At 34.8% G+C, this 22,030-nt stretch overlaps 1 protein-coding gene across 2 annotated transcripts in view; it reads right to left on the minus strand.

Moving 5' to 3' along the window:
* LOC113051914 (A disintegrin and metalloproteinase with thrombospondin motifs 17-like) overlaps nt 1-22,030 on the minus strand; it is a 94,610-nt gene that overhangs the window by 12,999 nt on the left and 59,581 nt on the right. The window contains exons 14-21 of one of the 2 annotated variants that reach the window (XM_026216094.1): nt 21,693-21,820; nt 18,449-18,569; nt 18,130-18,204; nt 13,670-13,750; nt 11,376-11,533; nt 7,619-7,778; nt 3,820-3,955; nt 1,153-1,357 (exon numbers count right to left, since the gene is read on the minus strand). In XM_026216094.1, the coding sequence (XP_026071879.1) occupies nt 1,153-1,357; nt 3,820-3,955; nt 7,619-7,778; nt 11,376-11,533; nt 13,670-13,750; nt 18,130-18,204; nt 18,449-18,569; nt 21,693-21,820 (1,064 nt within the window). The remainder of the gene's footprint in view (nt 1-1,152; nt 1,358-3,819; nt 3,956-7,618; nt 7,779-11,375; nt 11,534-13,669; nt 13,751-18,129; nt 18,205-18,448; nt 18,570-21,692; nt 21,821-22,030) is intronic. The other variant, XM_026216095.1, reaches the window with a different exon arrangement.

A 22,030-nucleotide genomic window follows, 5' to 3' on the forward strand; every position in this document is an offset into this window, starting at 1 on the left:
CATATGAAGAGACAAAGAGGAGACTGTTAACAAAGGAATTGTTTAATAAAGTTGCTATTTTTGTTTTCTTCGCATACAAAGGGTGTTCTCATCACTTCATAACGTTACGGTTGAACCACTGAAGGCAGATGGACTATTCTGATGATCTACTCTTTCATACTTTTCTTACTTTTCAAACTTACTTGGCAGTGTATGGGACAGTTTTCATCCAGAATATCTTAAATTGTGTTTTGAAGACAAACAAAGCTTTTACGGGTTTGGAACGGAATGGGGGTAAATGATTAAGGACAAAAAATTCATTTTGGGGTGGAGTATCCCTTTAAGACTGGCTTTTGAAACATTTCAAGCTAAAAGGGTCAACTTTAATCTTTTTGTTTGTTTGTTTTTCCACTGCTCTGCGTTTCATGTTTCCTGTGTGAACAGTTAAATGTGAAAAATTCCATATTTGCATTTTCCAATAAATGTAATGGAGTATTATTTTGTGAATGTTAATGACCATTCACAACAGAGCATGCTCTTACATTTCTGTCACTGTGTTAATTTATTATCATTAGACTGTAAAGATGCACTAGATGGATATAGTTGACCATTGCACCAATCTCACTGTATTTTCAGCATCTAATGGCATCAGGGATGCATTTTTATTTGCATTTATTTTAATTATAAATCTCACTATCACAAAAACATTTTTTCAACTTGTCCATCCTTTTCTATAACAAAAAAAAAAACATTTGTGACAGCATTTGTTGCATAATACTGATTACTAGAAAAGAACATTTAAACTCATCCTAACTTTTCCAAGCTTAAGGTGTGGCTTACAATGATAGTGAATAGAGCATAGATCACAGAAATGTGAAGTTTATAATTTTATAAAATGCTAACATTAACTCTTCTGTTATTAATTGATCTTTAAAGCTTTGTAAATGTACATTTGCAACATTTTTAGGGTTTTGGTGTTCACGGCTTATGTTATCATTGTGACAGTTGTAAAAGTGTATATATAACTGGCATCACATACTCAGAATTTGAGCTCTGCATTTAACCCATTCAAGTGCACACACACACACAGCTTGAGCACACACCTTCTGTGCATTTTCAAGAAGTAAGTCAAGTTAAAGTTGGTCAAGTGGGTTAGCTGCCTTGAGCTCAAACCTTGGACCATTCGGAGGCCTCCCAGACGGTGAGGCAGTGGCGTCCCTCGCAGTGCTGTACGCTGGCTGGTTTGGGGCTCAGACAGTACAGGTCTCTGGTGGGGATGTACGTGCCATTTTGCAGCTGGTACACACAGCCGACTTCCCTCTGCTGCAAGCCTCTGCCGCAGGTTACTGAACACTGCGCCCAATCACCAGCGACCCACCTGAGAGGAGCAGAAACACAGAGAAGACACTCATACAACAGTTCTGTCAATATCCAGTGCATTAGTGAAAGAGATCTGAAGTCTGAAAGGGAATGGGGTCTCCACTGAAACAATTTGTGACAGCGTTTGCATAATGTTACAATTTAACAAATAATTTTGTCAGGATAATCATTAAATCTTAAAGCTTTAATCATGAGTTTACTGTATGACTGAATAAAGCAGATGATTATTTTTATGTGTTAAAATGAACTTGGGATTTACAAGTAAAAAAAAGAGCCGTCTTTATTAACTGCTTAAACAACAGAAATCTGTTCTGTCCCACACTCAGTCTTACAAGCACCAAAATCGATTTTACAGTTATGGACAGAAACAGAGGTGTGCAATTACTTTTCTAAGTGATCAGACTTACATCTGGTAATAAAAAGGAGTGGAAAAAATCCCTGAGAAGTACATTGATGGAGTTACTTGGGCCTTATCCAGAGATCAGAATATGCACTTGGAATTGGACATAACTGACTGAGAACACCCTACAAAACAGCCTATAAACCTGTGTTATTTTAGTGTTATTGTATAGTATTTATTGATGTTTTCAATTAGATGTCATTTTTATATTTTCAGTTTTGCTAAAATGTAAGTAATTTCATTATGTGATTCTGTCTTTTAAAAAAATTATATATATATATATATATATATATATATATATATATTCTGTTTTAGTACTTATATTTTATTTATGACTTTTTACTTTTATATAGTACTTTTATTTTTTTATATAAAAAAATCAGTTGCAGAGGAAAAACAAAAAACAAAAAAATGTAAGTTTTTTTTCAGTTTAAGTTTGTAAAGTTTGAATCATCTTATTTTTTTATATTTTATTTGATATTAACATTTTATATATATATATATATATATATATATATATATATATATATATATATATATATATATATATATATATTAGTATTAGTTAATGGTAACAAACCAACAAACTGGACGCACAGGAGTGAGTTTTGAAAAGCAAACACCCATCAAACTTTCTTCAAAAGATCTAAAAATCGTGGACAATCTTATTTTTGTCTTTTTAAATGATTTAAATACTAAATTAAGATCCATTTGGTGGACCCAGAGGCGGATCTACGGGGTACCCCTGTTGCCACCCCATTTATAAATCAGATAATATTTTTAAGTACATTTTATGTTCATAGCCTAGACGTTGAAGGCAAAGGAGACCCGCACCAGTAAGTAAGTTTAGAGGTAAGTTGGACACCAAGTCGAAAAAGTCCATAAGCAGACAGTTAACCCTGCATCAACCACATTGTTACGTTATTAACATCCAAAATATTTTGTTGTCTCAACAAATTTTTCTATTATCGTCAGGTCAGATCAGGGTCTAACGCAAGTCTAGCTCTTTGTTTGTGTTTAAACTACTGCTGTCACAAAATTGGCATGCATCCACTTTCCCAGCATCTATGACTATCCAATTTTGAAAAATGGTTGACATGCCAAATTAAACTGAGATGTCTAAGCTGTGCCATAAGCTGGTGATGCACAAGCACTGCACGTTAATGCTAACTCAGAGATTGTCCCATTTAGCTGTACTCAGCATTGAGAGTGACCGTGCAAAAGCAGTTGACTTAAATGAGTTTGTTCAACGCTTTGCTAGCATTCATGGAAACCGCCGTCAAATTGATTCTTATGTACATTTTAAATTGTTGTATGTTACATTGTAATAATTCCAAAGATGGGAAATGTTTTAAAAGTCATGGTTATCATTGCAACAATCCTGCATTATAATCTTGTTTCAATCCTAAATCTATTGATGGCTTATGTTGTATGACTAAATCTGTCCATATTTCCTCACTAGAAGACATCATTTGAGGGGTCTTTTTTTTTTTTATCTCCCGGGGAGCATACCCCAAACGCCCCAAGAATTGCTTTATCACACAGTACAATTTAAGTATATACTACACAGACTGTTGATAGTGATTACACAGAGAAAGGGTCTACAATTTACAAATTAAGACCAACACCATCCAAAATCCCAGCAACTGTACATCTCTGATTTGCATCTAAAATCTGCATCTTTAAAAGCTACAGATGAAGAAACAGCTTTTGGAACGAGAGCAGACTGATTTTATCACCACAGCATAAATCAAATTCCACATATTGCTCCTAAATCACTGCAAGCTAGCATGATAAAACCAAATGTGAATTATGGGTAATAAATAAGCATATGCAATAAATACAGACAAACGTATGTCATTTGAAAAGCTGTAGTATATAGTAATGGCTATAGTGAGGGTCAAGGAGCATCTCTGTGAACATGATCCTTGAGGAAGAACACACTTCAGTATTTGTCATGGCTTTCTTCTGTATTTTCATTTGGAAGTCTTTTGTTACACACAACACACCACACACAACACACACCGATTCGAGGTGAGAAGCTGAGGCGCTTCTGGTACCTGTATTGGCAGGGGTGGGTGTTGCAGTGGCGGATTTGAGGCGCGGGTCTGTTCTCCGGCTGACAGAAGCTGTCGTTGACTTGAGTCATGGTCTTGTTAACTATTCTCATGCACGACACCACAGTCCTTCTCTCTCCTGAAACATAACACAGCAAAACATTTATATATATCAAGACATACTATACTTTCATGAAGTGTCACTCAAGGGTCATCTTGCATATACTTACAGAAATCGATCAATCTGAATGCTCATTCTTAGGCGTGTTATGTACAGTAAATAAAAGAAACCGAGAACCAATGTGTCATTAAACAGTAAAATTTCACTGTAACAGCTTTTATAAAGGCAGCAATATAATTGTAACACTTCTGTTCTGTTTTTGTGTTTTGGTTTTGTCTTCCTTGCGTGTCACTTGACCTAGTTTGTAGTTAGTGTAATCACTCATTCTGTCCACCTGTACAGTTATTTAATTAATCAGCTCCTGTGTGTATTATGTTATTAAGCCCCTCAGTTTAGTTCCTTTGTCTGGTATCGTTTGTGCTTCTTCTCTATTGGATTAAACTAAGTTCATTTAGACTACCTTCATCATCCTTGAACCAACATTAAAAATGCATTAAAATGACATATATATATAAAAACTCTCATTGTAAACTAGCTCATATACCGATATTCATAAATGCGGCATCCAGTTAAAGATATAGTTATTGTTCTTGGTGTAAACAGGCCTTTATAATTATTTGAGTATGTTATCTGTCACAATTTAACATTTAATAAAAAATTATTTTAAAAAAATTATAAAATAAACAATATGAATTAAACAAAATGTTTAAACATTTAACACATAATGTTTAATAGCTAAAATTTAAAAAATACTAATACAATTAATCATATTTAATAACACTCAATATACATAAGCTGATATAATTGTTTTATAATAAGTAATTTTAAACATTTAATAAATACCGTTTAAAAAAATAAAAAACACTTAAGAAGGATAATACAATAATAACATTTAATAATATCAATTATTATATTTTTAATATTAAACTGTAAACTACATTTACAGATTACATTTTATCGAAAGCCACTCATATTACTGTTTGCACTAGATGAATATTATAATTTTATATATAATTTATACCTAGCTTTTAATAAATAATTCTATTATAATAAATAATTGAAAACATGAAATAATGTTTAACAAATAACTGCATTTAAAAATCATAATAAATCCTAAATAAAAATAAATAAATAAATAATACAACATTTATTAATAGTAATAATATTTTATTAATTCATTAAATATTATATAATATTTTAAACTGTGAATTTAAATGTCACAAGGAACAACATGAGGTGTGTCTCAAATCGCGTATTCTTATGCACTATAATATGAATTTTCTATGTTTTGTAGTAGTTTTTCATACTGAAAATTACAAAAAGAAAAAGTGCACTTTAAACACCCGGATGATGCAATTAAATAACCGAAAAACTAAGTGTGGAAACTTGAACACTTCATGCACTCAACTGTTGCAACTTTAATTACGTTACAAAGGGGGAGGAGCTATCAGACTCCGATTATGAATAACAAACTAACCCTGTATAATTCATACAGTACATGGTTAGGTACATAATGCATGAGTACATAGTGTAGGAGTGCATAGTGTATAGTGCTTCATTTGGGACACAGCTATGGTTACACAGTATCTATTAGCTCTTAGGCAGTTTGAGACGTCTGCACAAGTTTACTAACAATCCACTGAGGATGTTAATGTTTGGACTGAGTCGAGTGTTAAACCGTGTTTTCTCTGGCACGTGTGAGCATTTGCGTTTAATCTGATGCTGTCTGCTCCACTTTCACCTCCCAACCAGCCATGTCCCATTTCAGGTAATTGCAGAACAAACCATTTCTAATTAGAAATAACAATACAAGGTTATTTCAAGCGGTCATCTTTGGAGTCGGGGGTCGTTTTGTGGTCATGACCAAATTATGGTCACTGACCCGCGTAACCGGCGCTGAATTTGCCCGGGACCTTTAATTTGCTGTGAACTCTGAATGTTGTTGTTGCTTCAGAAGGTGGCGGGACGCCAGACTGTTGGATTAGCCATGTCATTAATTTAGTGTTGTTCTATGTTTGCCAAGAAAAACCACGAGCAGTCGGAGACAGAGATTAATTCCTGCGAGCGGCGAGCGGTGAAGGGCAGCCTAAGAGACACAGAGACAGAAGCTTTCCTCCTAAACATAGTGCGCTCCCTACATAGTCAGCATTTTAGCCATCATGTGTGTCAAAGATGCAAAGCTTGTTCCAAAAGATAGGAAATGAAATTATGATGCCTTTATAGATAGATAGATATCAGCATCACATGTCAAGTACAGTATAATTTATAGACAGATGTGAACTTAATGAAAAAAAAAGGGGTCAGCATAAATACTTTTACTTAGCAAGGGTGCATAAAATTGTTCAAAAGTGACACTAAAGACATAAATAATGTTATAAAAGAATAAATGCTGTTCTTGAACTTGATAAACTTTTTTGGGGGGTTTCCACGACTGATTTTCAATGTTGAAAACAGTTGTGCTGCTTAATATATATATGCTACATTTTTTTTATATTTGCATATTTAACAATTCATTTCCAACAAATCATTCACCAACTGAGCAATTTAATGCAAATAATTTCTCAAATAATGTTCTTTCAATATATGTATCCATGAGCTAGTCCTCGAGTTGATTATTACAGATCCTAATTCATCCCCTCCAGCTTTATTAATGAATGACACGCATGTGCTGGCATCATAAAACACATCGTTATATTCATCAGTTCATGATTGGCTCGAAGGATCGACACAGACCATAAAACAACCTCTATTACATAGATGTGTCTAAAAATGTCCAAAAACTGACTTTTTCAGGCCAGAACATGATTTGCAGCTCATGTGGAAAACATGAAGTAGAATGAACTGCCCTTAAAACCCCAATTTATCAGACAGAAGCAACAGCACTTAACAACTGCTTTACAAACAGATTTAATTCATGTTATTGTGTGCAAGTACACAAGCTGATGCAACACTTCTCGCAGACAATGCCCTTAGGAAGCAATAACCACTGAAGAAATAAGCAGATCAGCGTTAAAACGGGAGCTATTTGAGGAAAGACTGTTGCAGATTCGTGAATATAACAAACTGTCACGCTCAGACGGGCTTAGAAAATAAGACCGGCCTCAAAGTCACCTTTTGGGTTATTTTATTCAAGCAAAAGACATGTTTAGTCTCAAGTGAACAATGCATCCACCACATGAGACGACTTTCTTTCTGCACGCTTCATTCCTTTGCGAGTCAATTATTGCTGATATAATTATTCTGGGATTCTTTTTTCATAGCAGTAATTATTATTATTTTGGGGGCTTTAACCTGCTAGATATAATCACACAGCTGTGGTTCAGAAAGGGAGTTTTTGCAGTGATGCAATGGAAGAACCATTTTTGGCTCTACAGAGGAGCTTTCAGTCAAAGTTTCTAAAAAGACAATTTTTTTCTTAGTGTAAAGAACATTTCAATTATCTAACGCTTCTTTCCACTGAAGACTGCATAATGCCCGTCCACTTTTTCAGCAGCGCTGGTTCCTGAAGTCCTTTTTACCCAATAATTTAGCTTTTACTTCCAGAACCCGACTGCTGCACTCTATAAAGGACGTTTTGCAGACTCTAAATGTTCTTCGGGGAACAATAAATGCCTTTTCTTTTAAGAATGTACTCATGAGAATCAATGTAGACGGGGATTGTGGGAAACGACCGGCACGAACCTCCTCCGCAGTGCACGCTGCAGTCCTCCCAGCTGCTGTGGGTCCACAGGTACATGTGTTCTGGTTCCTTCACCGGGTCACTGACGTCCTCCTGCGACCGGTTCAGGGCAACCGTGTATTCATAATGGATCCCATACGTCTGATCGTGGAGCAGCAGAACCTGAGAGAAAAAGGAGCAGTCAGGAGCTCTAGCGTTTCTTTATTACCTTATGTGTTCTGTATTTTGTATCCAAGATAATACTTTTATTCAGCATGAATGCATAATTTTTTGTTGTTGTTTTGAACTTTCTATTCATCAAGGGACCCTAAACAAAGTATTTCACAGTTTCCACAAAAATACAAAGCAGCACAACTGTCTTCAACATTGATAATGATCAGAAAAGTTTCTTGAGCAGCAAATCAGTTTATCAGTGTGATTTCTGAAGGATCACTGAAGACTGGAGGAATGATGCTGAAAATACAGCTTTGATCACAGGAATAAATGACATTTTAAAATATATTTAAATAGAAAACAGCTATTTTAATTTGTAATAATATTTTAACATTTTACTGTATTTTTGATTTAATAAATGCATCCTTGGAGAGCAGAAAAGACTGCTTTCAAAAATATTAAAAACATATTCATATATTATTGATATACATCTTGAAAGAACTCCAGCCTCCAGCAAACCCTGCATCACAAGATTACATCTCCTGAGAGCCGTTCCTCACAGACGGTGGACGTTTTCACTTCACAAGACATTAACTGATGGACTGGAGTGGTGTGAATTACTTGTGGATTATTGTGTTGTTTATATCAGCTGTTTGGACTCTCATTCTGACGGCACCCATTCACTGTAGTGTCCACTGGTGAGCAAGTGATGCAATGCTACATTTCTCCAAATCTGTTCTGATGAAGAAACAAACTCATCTACATCTTGGATGACCTGATGGTGAGCACATTTTCAGCAAATTTTCCCTGTGCACACTACATTTTTTTTTCACCTAATTTGGAGTATTTTGCATCTGTTTAGTTATTCAAGGTCAGGAAAAAAACTAAACGAACTAAACAAAATTTAGCTGAACTTTTTTAAATGAGTCTGAAAACACTCTGACTGTTTGAAGAGCATCTGTCCACCAAAGGACGTCTGAGAGGAAAGCTTCATCTGAAGCCTGCTTCATTGCTCAATTACTTTAATTAGAGATCTCTCTCAAGACACCTTCTGGCTCTCCAGACTAAACCAACCTTTTTGTTTTAAACTCTCGGTGACTGACTGATTTTATCAAAATCAAAAAAAAAAAAAAAAATTACTGCATACATTTCCCTGTTCATGTGTTTTAACTAAAAACAATTCTTAAAATAAAGCTGAAATAAAATAAAATATAAAAATTAAACAGAAAAAATACATTAAATGAAAATTAGCAATTAAGTACAAAAATTACTAAAAGTTAAATAAAACGCGAATAATAATAATAATAATTGACTCATTTAAAATATATATTTTTAAATAACCCAAAATAAATGGCAAGGAACACGTTGCATTAAATGTGAAATTTTCAAGAAACAGCTAAAGCATTTTTTTGTAAAATGCACTACAATCTTTGTTGTATTTACAACTTTGTAAAATCACTTTTACATTGTAATAAAATTGTCAAAAGCACAAAACAAAATTACTAAAATAACCCAAAATTTTTATACAAATTGAAAATATAAAAAAGGCCATTCAAAATATAAATAAATACTATAATGGTGTAAATAATACTACAATTCAAGGCTCAAAAACATCAACAGACGACTGAAGTAAAGCCGTACTTTCATATGATCTTCAGGTAAGCAGCACAAAATACAGGAAACGCAGTTAACTAAATTGTTCACACAAATATCTTGACTTGTCAGTATTTGGAAAGGGCCCACTGTGACTCAGAGCAAAGAAATAATGAGGACCCTGGAGAAAGAGCAGAAGAGGAAGAAGAAGTGAAGTGGATAGAGGAGGAGAGGAAACAGGAGGAAAAAGTAGAAAGAGATATAAACTATATCACTTTTTTAAATATGGAAATTTGGTAACATATAGTATAGGGTATAATTCTCACTATTATCTTGCTCATTTGCATGTCTATTATTTGCATATTAGCTGTTTATAGTACTAATAAAGCAGATATTCTGCATGATCATATTCTACATCGCTAATCCTACCCAATACCTAAACTTAACAACTAGCTTATTAACTATTAATAAGCAGCAAATTAGGAGTTTGTTGAGGCAAAAGTCCTAGCTGATGGTTTGTAAAGAGAATTGGACCTTGAATTAAAGTGTGACCAGATAATTTTCTTACACAAATGCATCGATTTGATTCAGAAGGCCTCTATTAACCCCCTGGAGCTGTGTGGAGTACTTATTTTAATCCATATTGAATATTTTTGAGCTTCAAAATCTCAGCACCCATTCGCTGCCATTCTAAAGCATGGAAGAGCCAGGACATTCTTTAATAGAAGTCAGAATGGATTCGTCTGAAAGAAGAAAGTCATATACACCCAGGATAGCTTAGGTGGGGTCATTTTCAGTTTCGGGTGAACTATCCCTTTCATATTTGAAATCTTGTTTTCAAAAAGAGTCATGCCATAAATATGTAATTTTGCTTTTCAGGTAAAGTATCAAGTGTCTTTTTGTAAATTAAAGGCCAAAAAAGTGCAGTATTGATTGTTTTGAAAACATGGATCTTGGTTTGGAGAAATCAGTAGAAAGTGAAGGTGTACTTTGACTTTTGTTGACGTGTTTGGAGACCTGTTTTCTGTATTTATTTCTGCAGTGCAGCATCAAGATGCTTTTGCATTGTGATGACATCATGATGAAATCATTGCAGTCGTGGAAAAGCAGCTCTAGAAATGCATGAAGGTGAAGACTTCAAAACTTCTGAACCAGCAGTGGCTCCGTCCCAAACACATCTGCGTTATTGCTCTCAAAACATTCAGCGTGATCTCTTTTCCATTCAGTTTATGTACAGTATTTGCTTTGGATTCAGCAGACTGCCATGTTTTCCGAATATATCATATACCATGTTTTGTTAATCCTGAAGTCGTTCATGATGAAGACAAAATACGCCATAATTATAATTTAAATCAACCAGAAACCAGGAGAACATGACAGTCACAGTCTGCATGAAATCAAAATCACCCCCATTTACTTTCTTAAAGTGACAGTTCACCCATTATTTAACATATGCGGTTATTTTTTAGAATTAGGAATAGAATTAGTGATTGCAGGGCGGACTTTAAAAACCATTTATGTTATGTTAAGAAGGTGAACTCTCTTTAAGTACACTTAAAAGGACTTTTATTTCATTATATTATCTGCAAGTACGGTTTTAAAGAATTTAACCATTTAAAAGATGAATTATATGCACAATGAAATGTGCATATAATACAATTAAAAACAGAACGTAAAAATAAAAAGATATTCTAAAGAATGTAGGGAGCCAAACTGTTCACAGTATAATGGAAATAAAATACGAGAGATGTCTACCGTTCACTGTTTGGTCACCAACATTTTTCAAAATTTAAATAATAATGACAGAATTTTCATTCAATGTTCATGATTCAATCAATTCTCTGAAAACAAACATGTCCAGGCCTACTGTATTTCCCACTGATCATATGAGTATGCTAATAAAATGTGCAGCAGATGGCTTTTTACACTGATTTTTAAAATACACTTCAGAAACGTGTGAAAGACTAATTCATATAAATGAGAAAGGTGCATATAAGAACCTAATGTATTTACCATGAGGTGGAGCGGAGACTTTGTGGGTCCTTTGGCAGACATCTTTTCCCACTGTCCTCTCCTCACGTAGCGGACCGTGGTGCCAGCGAGCTCAAACTCCCCTGGCAGCTCGATTTTCCAGTCATTGTTTATGGATCGCTTGCTGGAGTCCTTCAGAGCTGCACCAGTCAAAGAGGAACACATTAATCTAACGCACACTACACAAGCAGCATTACAGCAAAACTTTGTGATTCAGCTATCAAATATAACAAAATCATATGACCTGAGTAGCTAACTTCAAAACTTTGACTTCAAAGATTTTCTTAAAATACATGCCAATCATACAGCATGCAGTAACATATTCATGCATGCTTTATGATGCTTATATTTCAAAGCCAATTAAAATAATCAGTGATGTACAAAGCAGGCTTACTTTAGTATCATTGAGAGACTACTATAGTTTTATTCATATCTTTAATAAGTTTCTATTTTTTTTAACTTCTGATTCCATTTTAATTTTTAGTAATGTTGTGTTTTTGTCATTTTGTATGTTTTTTTTTTATGTCTTAATCAGTTTATTTAATATGCATTTCTTATTTCAGTTTTAGCTATTTTAGTGTATCAAGTCACACAGAAAGAAAAGAGACATGTTTCCTTGCCATCTTGCTGAAATAAAATAAGTTCATGCTCATTTAAAAGATAAAATCTTCATATCTATATCTATATTTTATTTAGTTTGTTATATGTTATGCTTTAGTTTAAGAAATTATAATAACACTGCAGAGTCACATGCATTACACTTGAATTTTATTGTAATGTGGGATGTACATTAAAATTAACTTTATGCACATGAAGCTGAACTTTAGCTTCTTTAAAAAAATGGTCTGTAAAAAGTTAATTTTCTTTGCAACAATTTTCACATTAAGAAATTGCTAGTAATTTTCACAAATAATCAAGTAATGCATTTAATTACACATGAAATATTCAAATAGAAAATTGTATTCTTGCAAAACATAAATAACGTTTTATTAATTAATGTATTTATCTATTATAAAAAGGTCCAAAATCCTGATCAATTTTTCTTACCATTATGCATTTGCACTTCTTGTGTTGAATGAGCTACTGCATATCATTCTTCCATCATTAGCGCACAGTCAACCTATTTTTATACACATAAACGATGACTCCATGTTTCGAAGCAGCAGATGTTGAGGACGTGTGATTGCCCACAGTCTGCTGCAATGAAAACATGAACTGGTTTGTTTTGGAGAGCGTTGAGCTCAATAGGAGGGGTTCACGTTCGTGTCACTTCAAGCTTTTAAGCTGGAATTAAAAAATATTCTTCTGCTCTCTTACAAAAGATGGTAAACCAGACCCAAGCTAAACATATGTTTACCATTAGAAAGCCTCTATACTTCTCAACCTTATAATGCTCAGTCTATAATATCTGAGAATGTGGGGGAATTTTTAATAACTTCAACCCAGGCATTTGCATGATACTGACCTTTGGGAGAAAGTATGTTTGTTTAAGAATATGAAAAGTGAAGCATTACTGTCAACATTATGTCTGAAGTTGGACGGCGAGACACATTAATTGTAAAAACCTCAGACTCATTAAAATTAATGAAATTACAATGAACATGCTCATCAATTGTGGGCCAGGGACAAATGAAGTCTTAACAAGATTTATAATATTCTCTCAAATAGGTTTCTAGTCAAATTACATTTTGTTTAAAGAAAATGAAACTTGTTAGACAATTAATATTATATTTTACATTAGTATTTTCTACATTAATTTACATAAATGTCCTACACAATTCTCATTTTTTAAATTCTAAATTACATATTACTTTATTGTTTATTAGTACTTACACAATATGAGGTATAAATGTACTTAAATGTTCTGAAATAATGTCATAATAAAAAAAATGATATGTATCAAATGGAATAAATCTGGCTTCATTGGTTTATTAAAAACATCATAATATATAATATATTTTCTGTCTTCTGATCTAAGGGTGAAAATTGACCAGACATGTTTCTGTGACATTCCCTCACAAAAGCTAATATTTAGTGGGCAGAAAAGAAGTATTATGAAGTTAGTATTGATCTGCATAAAGCAAATCTTTGTTATACGTCCTGTGAGTTTCATCCTAATGTGACAAGCAGCTTGTCAGCAGAGAAGTGTCGTTTGTTATAGCGCGTCATTAGAGACGACACCTGGCCTGATTCCTATCTACAGCCTTTACGGAGCTGCTCCAGTCTCTCTCAGATCCACTGTGTGGCCATTTGGATTACTCAGGTTGAGTAATTACCCAGAAAGCTTTGGGACGGTTTGTCTTCCACAACTTTTATCCGCCGAGCTCCCACCGGAATGACAGCTGCCTCGACGTAACCTTTGGGAAGGAGAGAAATAAGAGGAGAAATGAGGGAAAGAAGGGTGGAAAATGAAAAGAGACGAGCAGGATTTCATACTAGTGCACAGGTGGGCAAACACAGGTGCAGGTGTGCATTTCTATAAATATGTTATGGATGTGGATAAAGCACATGTGTCTATCATTACACACAGTGTATATTCCTGGCAAGTCAGAGTAGATCATTCATAATAAATACACACTGTAGATGGTAACAACCAATCACAGCGCACCATTCCACACACTGTAGATGGTAACAACCAATCACAGCACACCATTCCACATACTGTAGATGGTAACAACCAATCACAGAACACCATTCCACACACTGTAGATGGTAACAACCAATCACAGCACACCATTCCACATACTGTAGATGGTAACAACCAATCACAGCACACCATTCCACGCACTATAGACGGTAACAACCAATCACAGCACACCATTGCACACACTGTAGATGGCAACAACCAATCACAGCACACCATTCCACACACTGTAGATGGTAACAACCAATCACAGCGCACCATTCCACGCACTGTAGACAGTAATAGAGGTCCTCTGAATAAACCCGGCATGCTAGTTTCCCTCATCTACTTTATGATCAACAAACAAAGGCTGCACGATGAAGCTCATGTCGTAAGTAAAGCCAGTTCTGTGATTAATAGTACCAGTAAATGTGCTTTCAGATGGAAATTATTCAGAGGCATTTAATACACAGAACCGTAGATCATTGACAAGCTGCACTATATCGCATTCATTAGATGAATCGCACTGGTTTATGAACGCGATATTGTGTAGCTTGTCAATGTTAGTGTTTTTATTATTGTCATTTATGTTTTGGTTAATACAGCACATAGCACTAGTCAACTAAATGAATGTAAGATGAATGTACGTTTGGAAGTTGAATGTAGGGGAAAACGTCATTTTGGAATTTCTGTGGTCTAATGTGATATTGTTGTTCATGTTCTTGTTCATGATGAAATTTTATTTTGTTGCTGTAATTTCTTTTATAGTATTAACAAGATGACCCATTGAATTCATGTTGGAAGCGCTGACTGATGGATGTATTTTAAGTCCAGTGCCTGTATATAAGATATATTAACCAAGTTCAGAGGCTGTCTGTCATATGTGGATCAAAATACTATGTTGTGCATTTTCATCAGTTTCAATATGAAAAATACCTTTCATGTTGATTCAATGGATTTATTGGATTGAAAAAAAAAGTATCATGGATTTATTACATTTTGGGGGAAAAAAATTAAAATAATAACCTGGATTTGAATTTTTTATTTTATTAAAACCTAAACATGCTATGTGAAAGTTTGAAATAGAAAATAGTGGCTTTCATCTTGCCATTTTCCTGGTATGTATATATATATATAGTGTGTATGATGCTTTGGGGTAAGTTGGTGGTCGACTCTAAATCAGCCTGATCGAAAACAAACGTCTTTGTACTTTTTCATCAAATTATAAGAGATTAAGTGTGCAACGGATCACAGAACTCACGTCATGGATCACATAAACTGAAGACTGGAGAAATGATGCTGAAAATTCAGCTTTACACAACAGGAATAAATTACATTTTACAATATATTACATTACATAGCAGTCATTTTAATTTGCAATCTGTTGTTTTATCAGTATTTTTAATCAAAGTAATGCAGATGTAGTGAGCATAAGACACTCTTTTCATAAAAATAATACATAAATAAAAACTTTCTAACCCCCACATTTTTAACAGCTGCTTCGTTTTAGTTGACTTTTACCAAACTGAGGGATTGAGAGACTTGAACTCGATATAATTCTTCCAGGAGAATCCAAAGAGGACTTAATAAGCATCAGATGCTGGATTTTCTCATAAACACACACCAAAAGCACACATTGTGCAACCCTAACAGTACAAGAAGTAAAGATCCCAATCATTCTCTCCACTGACAAATCAGTGTTTAGAGGTAACATTTCTGTAAAGAACTACCATGAGCTTATAGTTAATAAGTGCTTAAGGAAAATTATGAAAAAATATTAGATTTTAAAATACATGTTTTCTATTCAAATATATTTTAAAATGTAATTTATTTCTGTGATGTCAAAGCTGTATTTTCAGCATCATTCCTCCAGTTTCATTGTCACATGATCTTCAGAGATCATTGTAATATGCTGATTTGCTGCTCAGGGAACATTTATTATTATCATCAATGCTAAAAATAGTTGTGCTGCTTCATATTTATGTGTAAATCTAATGCACAGAAAATTCAAAAGAACAGGATTTATCTGAAATCTGAAAAAACATTATTTAACATTACAATTTCTTGCCACTTTTGATACAGTTAATGATTCCTTTCTAAATAAACGTTTTATTTCGTACTGTATGCACGCAGCTTTGGCTCAGCAATAACTGCTGGCAAAGTCTGAAGTCCTTCGTGTTGTCCTAACTCATTCCCCATGTGGCTGGGCATGCATACATTTTCCCAAATTCAGCAGTGGACAGGATGATGATGATGGCCTGAAGCTACAGCAGCTGGAGACCATTGGGACGCTTGGTGTTTTAGGAGGCACACAATGTGACCTTGGAGTCACTTGAACCGAATCCAGTGAAAAACAGATAACTCAAGAGCACGAGTCCTTACTCAGCTCATAAAAACAGTTTTGCAATGACAAAAAGTTTTAACCTCTCTGATCATTCACACAAAAAGACCTAATGGAGCATGTCAGTTAAATGAAAACATCATGTTATGCAGAAAAGGGAAGCTTAACAGTTTAACTTTGAATATTAGGGGTTTAGAAAAAAACTAATTTAAATATTTTGACTTTGACAAGACAAAGCAATTAAACACAATACCGCTCAATTGTTTGAGATCACTACAGTTTTTAATAGGGATGCACCGATCATGATTTTCATGGCCGATTCCGATACCAATTTTTTTTACAAGCAAACTTGCCGATTCCGATACCGATTTCCAATTTTTTTTTTTTTTTATCTTTAAGCAACAAACAAGAAAGAAGGAAAGTGTGTATAAACAATATTTTTATTTGGTATTTAATAGGCCAAACTGGCTTTTGACTATTGAAAACAATAACCGGGACCATATGAAATTAACAACAGTATCTGCACAGTAAGTAGCCTACATTCAGTACAAACACAGATGGAACAGACATCAGCATTTAGCTTGTGTTTTTGAATTGGGTTGAAACTACATAGAACTGGCCTTAAATGAAAAGATTAACTGTAACCATCTGAAATTAAAGGCAAGAACTGCATAGTTCTACAGTCCAAACAACACAATCAATACACATTCAATAACATGTTTCTTAATCAGCATTCAATATTTTAGTTTTTAAATTTGGTTTTAAATAAAATAAAAGTATTTACCAGTGAAGTATGCTATATAAATACACTATTCCAAAATGTTACAATTAAATAATGTTGGTGCGAATAAAACAAAGATGCAAAGTGTTTTATTCGTCCAATGAAAATAAAAAACATAGGGTAATGATTCACATCTATATTTTTTTACTTGAGCCAATGAAATATAAATAACTATTGTCTCAAGTTAAAAAATATAGATGTGAATCATTACCCTGATTTTTTTTTATTGGATGAATGAAACACTTTTTTTCAGTGTGCTACAGAAGGTGATTTTTTAAGTCATATTATGTTGATTTAATTTTGAGGTAAAATAAAAATAATCATCCTATACAGAACTGATGTCTTTTCAAAGTATATGCATGTTCTACTTTAGAAAAAAAAAAAGAAAATTCAGTTTTGTCTCAGTTTAATCTGTTTCGTTTCTCATCCAACACACGAGAAGTTGAGCTGAACATCCCTTCACTGTCTCCGCTTGTGCAGGGACAGGTGAGCGCAGGAAAGGGACTCTTATTTTGTACACCAGTATAACAACGGCTGATCACTTCCTGCTATCTGTGCCTCAGACATGTAGCACTGCCATTCCAGTGCTGAACGGCTGCCCGTGTCTTATGCACAGATTTCAAAATACTACACAAATGGCATAGCGTATGATTACAATGTAGTCTGTGCATGCGGGGGCACTTCCGGAAAAATCGGCCGAAAAAGACCAAAAACCGGCCGATTGCCGATCGCGAATTTGAAGCAAAAAAACGTCCGGTTCCGAATTATAGCCGTTCAACCGGTGCATCCCTAGTTTTTACTGATCCCAAACTTTTGAACGGTAGCATATATTGTATTAAACAGAATTAAAACATCAACTCTCATAGTGTAAAGATGTGTTTAACATAATAATTCAAGAGCAGTTGGGTGTTTATCCCACAGAACAGTTTGAATCAAAACAACACACACACACACACACACACACACATGCACGTCAAACCATGCATCTTACATGAGAAACACTTGAGAACAGCTCTGGGTTTCGACATCACGCACGTAGAAACCTTCTTACAAAGTCTATGAGGGACTGAGAGACACAAACCAACATGGTCAATGAAAGAGTAAACTCGCTGTGCTTCTCCTTCAGTGCAAGCCCACACCACTCCAAACTAAAGACACAAGCACTCAGAAACTGCAGAAGAGGTAAGAGAGCAGTTGAATTTAGTCTAAGTTGTGTTGAGGACCAGCAGGCCTGATGACGCACTTCAGCGAGACTGAAAGTTTATATTAACGTCAGACGAACATAAATGATTCCCCTCATTCTGACTCACCCATCCCTTCTGAGTGGTTGAAGTCTCCTTTCACGATCTTGCAGGATTTGCCATCACCGTTGCAGACGCCGCACCGGTCTTCTTTTGCAGATGAACCGATGATGCCGTCACATCCGATTTTCTGTAAGAAAAAACAACAACTTTGATTTCATTATCCATGAGTTACAGGAATGTAAAAAAAACTTGATTGGTATGAATGAATGAACTGTAGAATGCCACTCCAAACCTGTAAGATGTTGATTTATTAGTACATCAGTTATATAAGATGTTTTGCATTCTTTTCAACTTTCTATGGATTAAAGTATCACGGTTTCCACAGAAAGCAGCACAACTGTTTTCAACATTGATAATAATAATAAATGTTTCTTGAGCAGCGAATCAGCATATCAGAATGATTTCTGAAGGATCATGTGACACTTAAGACTGGAGTAATGATGCTGAAAATACAGGATTAAGTGTCATTGTATGAAAAGAAAATCCTGTTTTTGTGCTCTACAAGAAACAAAAAACACCATACAAGGGGTTAAAATACCTTTTATTTCTTAATTCAGTAAATCTGTCCATTGCGACAAAAGAACACACCAAGCAAGTTGTTGATCAGTGTTGAGCAGTACTATCACTCTGATTTCTCTGGCACAACATCAAGACACATAAAGAATAATGGCTCAATGGTTGCATAACTTCAAATGCAACAAAATAAGGCATGAGAGTGAGAGTCTTATCATGTAAATCTTTAACGAATGATTTCAGAAACCTGATGTAAAATGCGAATAGTAAATGTTCTGTGGCAATCACCGCTGGTTTAACTGATGAACTGGAAGTCATTCTTCATTTCTCTTCAGGAATGTGTTGCAGTTGCGTTATAAGAGCGAAAGAGCGTGGCAACAGAGTCATTCAGATTGGTTGTATTTTATGAGTCATGCCAGGCCCCATTTTTTTGAATTCAACTGTAGACAAATTGGAATCTTTTCTGGTTAAAGGAATATTTCAACCAAAAATGAAAATTTGCTGAGATTGTTCTCTCAGGCCATCCAAGATATAGATGAGTTTGTTTCACCATCTGAACAGATTTGGAGAAATTATCCTTCCGTCACTTGCAGTGAATGGGTGCCGTCAGAATGAGAGTACAAACAGCTGATAAAAACATCACAATAATCCACAAGTAATCCACATCACTCCAGTCCATCAGTTAACATCTTATGAAGTGAAAAGCTGCATGTTTGTAAGAAATAAATTCATCATTAAGACAAAAAACAAGTCCATAAGGAAACTTTCTTAAGTGAAGAAGTCCACATCCTGCTGTTCTTACAAATCAAAATCCACTAACATATATGTCCAGAACTATTCTGGACTGTTTTTGCTTGTAATCAGTGCTTGATCTGTGCATATTTCTCTCCTGATTCGCACAAGATGACTTTTACACTGGAGAAAGCAAGATTATAGAGGAAGAAATGGTTTGAAGTTAAAAACATCTCAATGATGGATTCATTCCTAATGCAGCTTTTCACTTCACAAGACTTTAACTGACGGTTGTGGATTACATCATTATTGTGATGTTTTTATCAGCTGTTTGGACTCTCATTCTGACGGCACCCATTCACTGCGGAGGATCCACTGGTGAGCAAGTGATGCAATGCTGCATTTCTCTAAATCTGTTCTGATGAAGAAACAAACTCATCTACATCTCGGATAACCTGAGGTGGCCATTTAAATCAGTATTCACCAGAAAAACAATGAGCATGTGTTCCTGAAAAACACTTAACAAACATTTGACAAACAGGAAAATTAGGAATGATGCTAATGACGCTGAAAAAATCTTCTTGATTTGGATCCTGGTTGCAAATGATGTCCTCCCTATTGTCACACCTGATTAAATCCAGGTAATCTCCGTTAGTGATTTCCTTCTAGGATCTCGCTTAAAAGTAAAAGCAGAATGGAATAAATAAACAGGAAAAGGTCACAGAAATTATATTTTCACTGAAGGATCCTTGCCCTGAGCATCTGTTCACTCCCTCTGGATGTTTTCTGACACAAGAGCTGCATTCAGACTTTGAATATGAGCGCTAACTCCAAAACAGCACTGTGGGATTGTGGTCAGGACAAACCAGGACAGGATCTGACCCTGAATCTGCTCACTTCCTGTGGGGCAGCCCAGGTGGAGCATGTTTATATTACAGAATGAAGGAATGTAGTCAGTGTTCAGGGCTGATGAATCCCTTCACTCACGTACAGTAACCGTCGCACCGTGTGTGTGTGTGTGTGTCTCGTTGGCTTTCCTAGCACTCTTTCATCAGTCTTCCTCTATGACAACACACTTCTACAATCACATAGCATCTAAATCAATCAAATACTCTTATGCAATGTCTTACTGTAAATCACTGCAGAAAATGAACTGGTGCAATATGATCTCACACTCATCTTTATTCAATCGATCAGGCAGGTTTTTAACCTTAATCTTCATTAAATGCAACAACTGTGTCATTTTTATGCTAAAACCTGTCATATCAGTCTTCTCATATTCCAGTTTCATTTCAGAGACAACTGCAATCAGTATGATATTTGTAGGATGATTTGATTTGTTTGTCGATTTCTGGCTCAACCAAAGACGTGAGTTTGGAAGAAGAATACATATAAAAAGGGATATATGACCGTATATGACAAAATGGGGGATTTTTAGAAAACTGGACAAGAAACAGTCATTATTTTACTTCATGTTTAAATAAATACTTCACCCAAACATTAAAATGCAATTTTAATTTCAGTCTCTTCCTCACACAAAGCTATCGTATGACTTCATAAGACTATAAAATATACTATGTCTATGGTAATTTATGTTTTTTTTTAGATATATATAATATACATCAATCAGTTACATGTAAATGCTCTGGATAGTATTTGATATTTGGGTTAAAGTATATATTTCAACATGGTATTACTATAGAAATGTGGTCATATTCATGTTTGTATTGGGCTAAGATTTGAACTTATGCTTAATAGTTTGAAAAGGGTATGTGAACATGTGCAAACTGCCTTTTAAATTATAGAACTGTTTTTTTCTTGTATAGAAAATCAGTATATAAGAATAATTTCAGAAGGATCATGTGACACTGAAGACTGGAAGAATGATGCTGAATATACAGCTTTTGATCACAGGAATAAATTAAACTTGAAAAAATATTACAATAGGAAACAGAAACTTACTGACCCCAAACTTTTGAACAGTAATGTGTTTGAAAATACACACCTGACATTTTCCGCTCACACACAGGTCGCTCTCATAAGGTCCACATGGCGTTCCGTCCAGCACACGTTCTGCCACTAATACCGGTGCATCACTGCCAGCCGCTGAACAATATAGAGCACATGGCTTTTCTGGGAGATAAAAGCACACACAATTTTTTATGTTTCCATTTTAGCGGATCCAATTGAGCTTTGAGGCTGAAATAGGCACAAGTATCTGTACTTTCAGTTAGAACACACGAAGTGCAGTCACGGTGTTACATGGCACATTTTTTTCTGAGGAGTCTACTTAAGAAGATCACAAGCCTGTTTCTGAGTGACGTGTTGTGATTTAAGAGCAGC

Source organism: Carassius auratus, chromosome 32 (genome assembly GCF_003368295.1).
Source record: "Carassius auratus strain Wakin chromosome 32, ASM336829v1, whole genome shotgun sequence".
Taxonomy (NCBI): domain Eukaryota; kingdom Metazoa; phylum Chordata; class Actinopteri; order Cypriniformes; family Cyprinidae; genus Carassius; species Carassius auratus.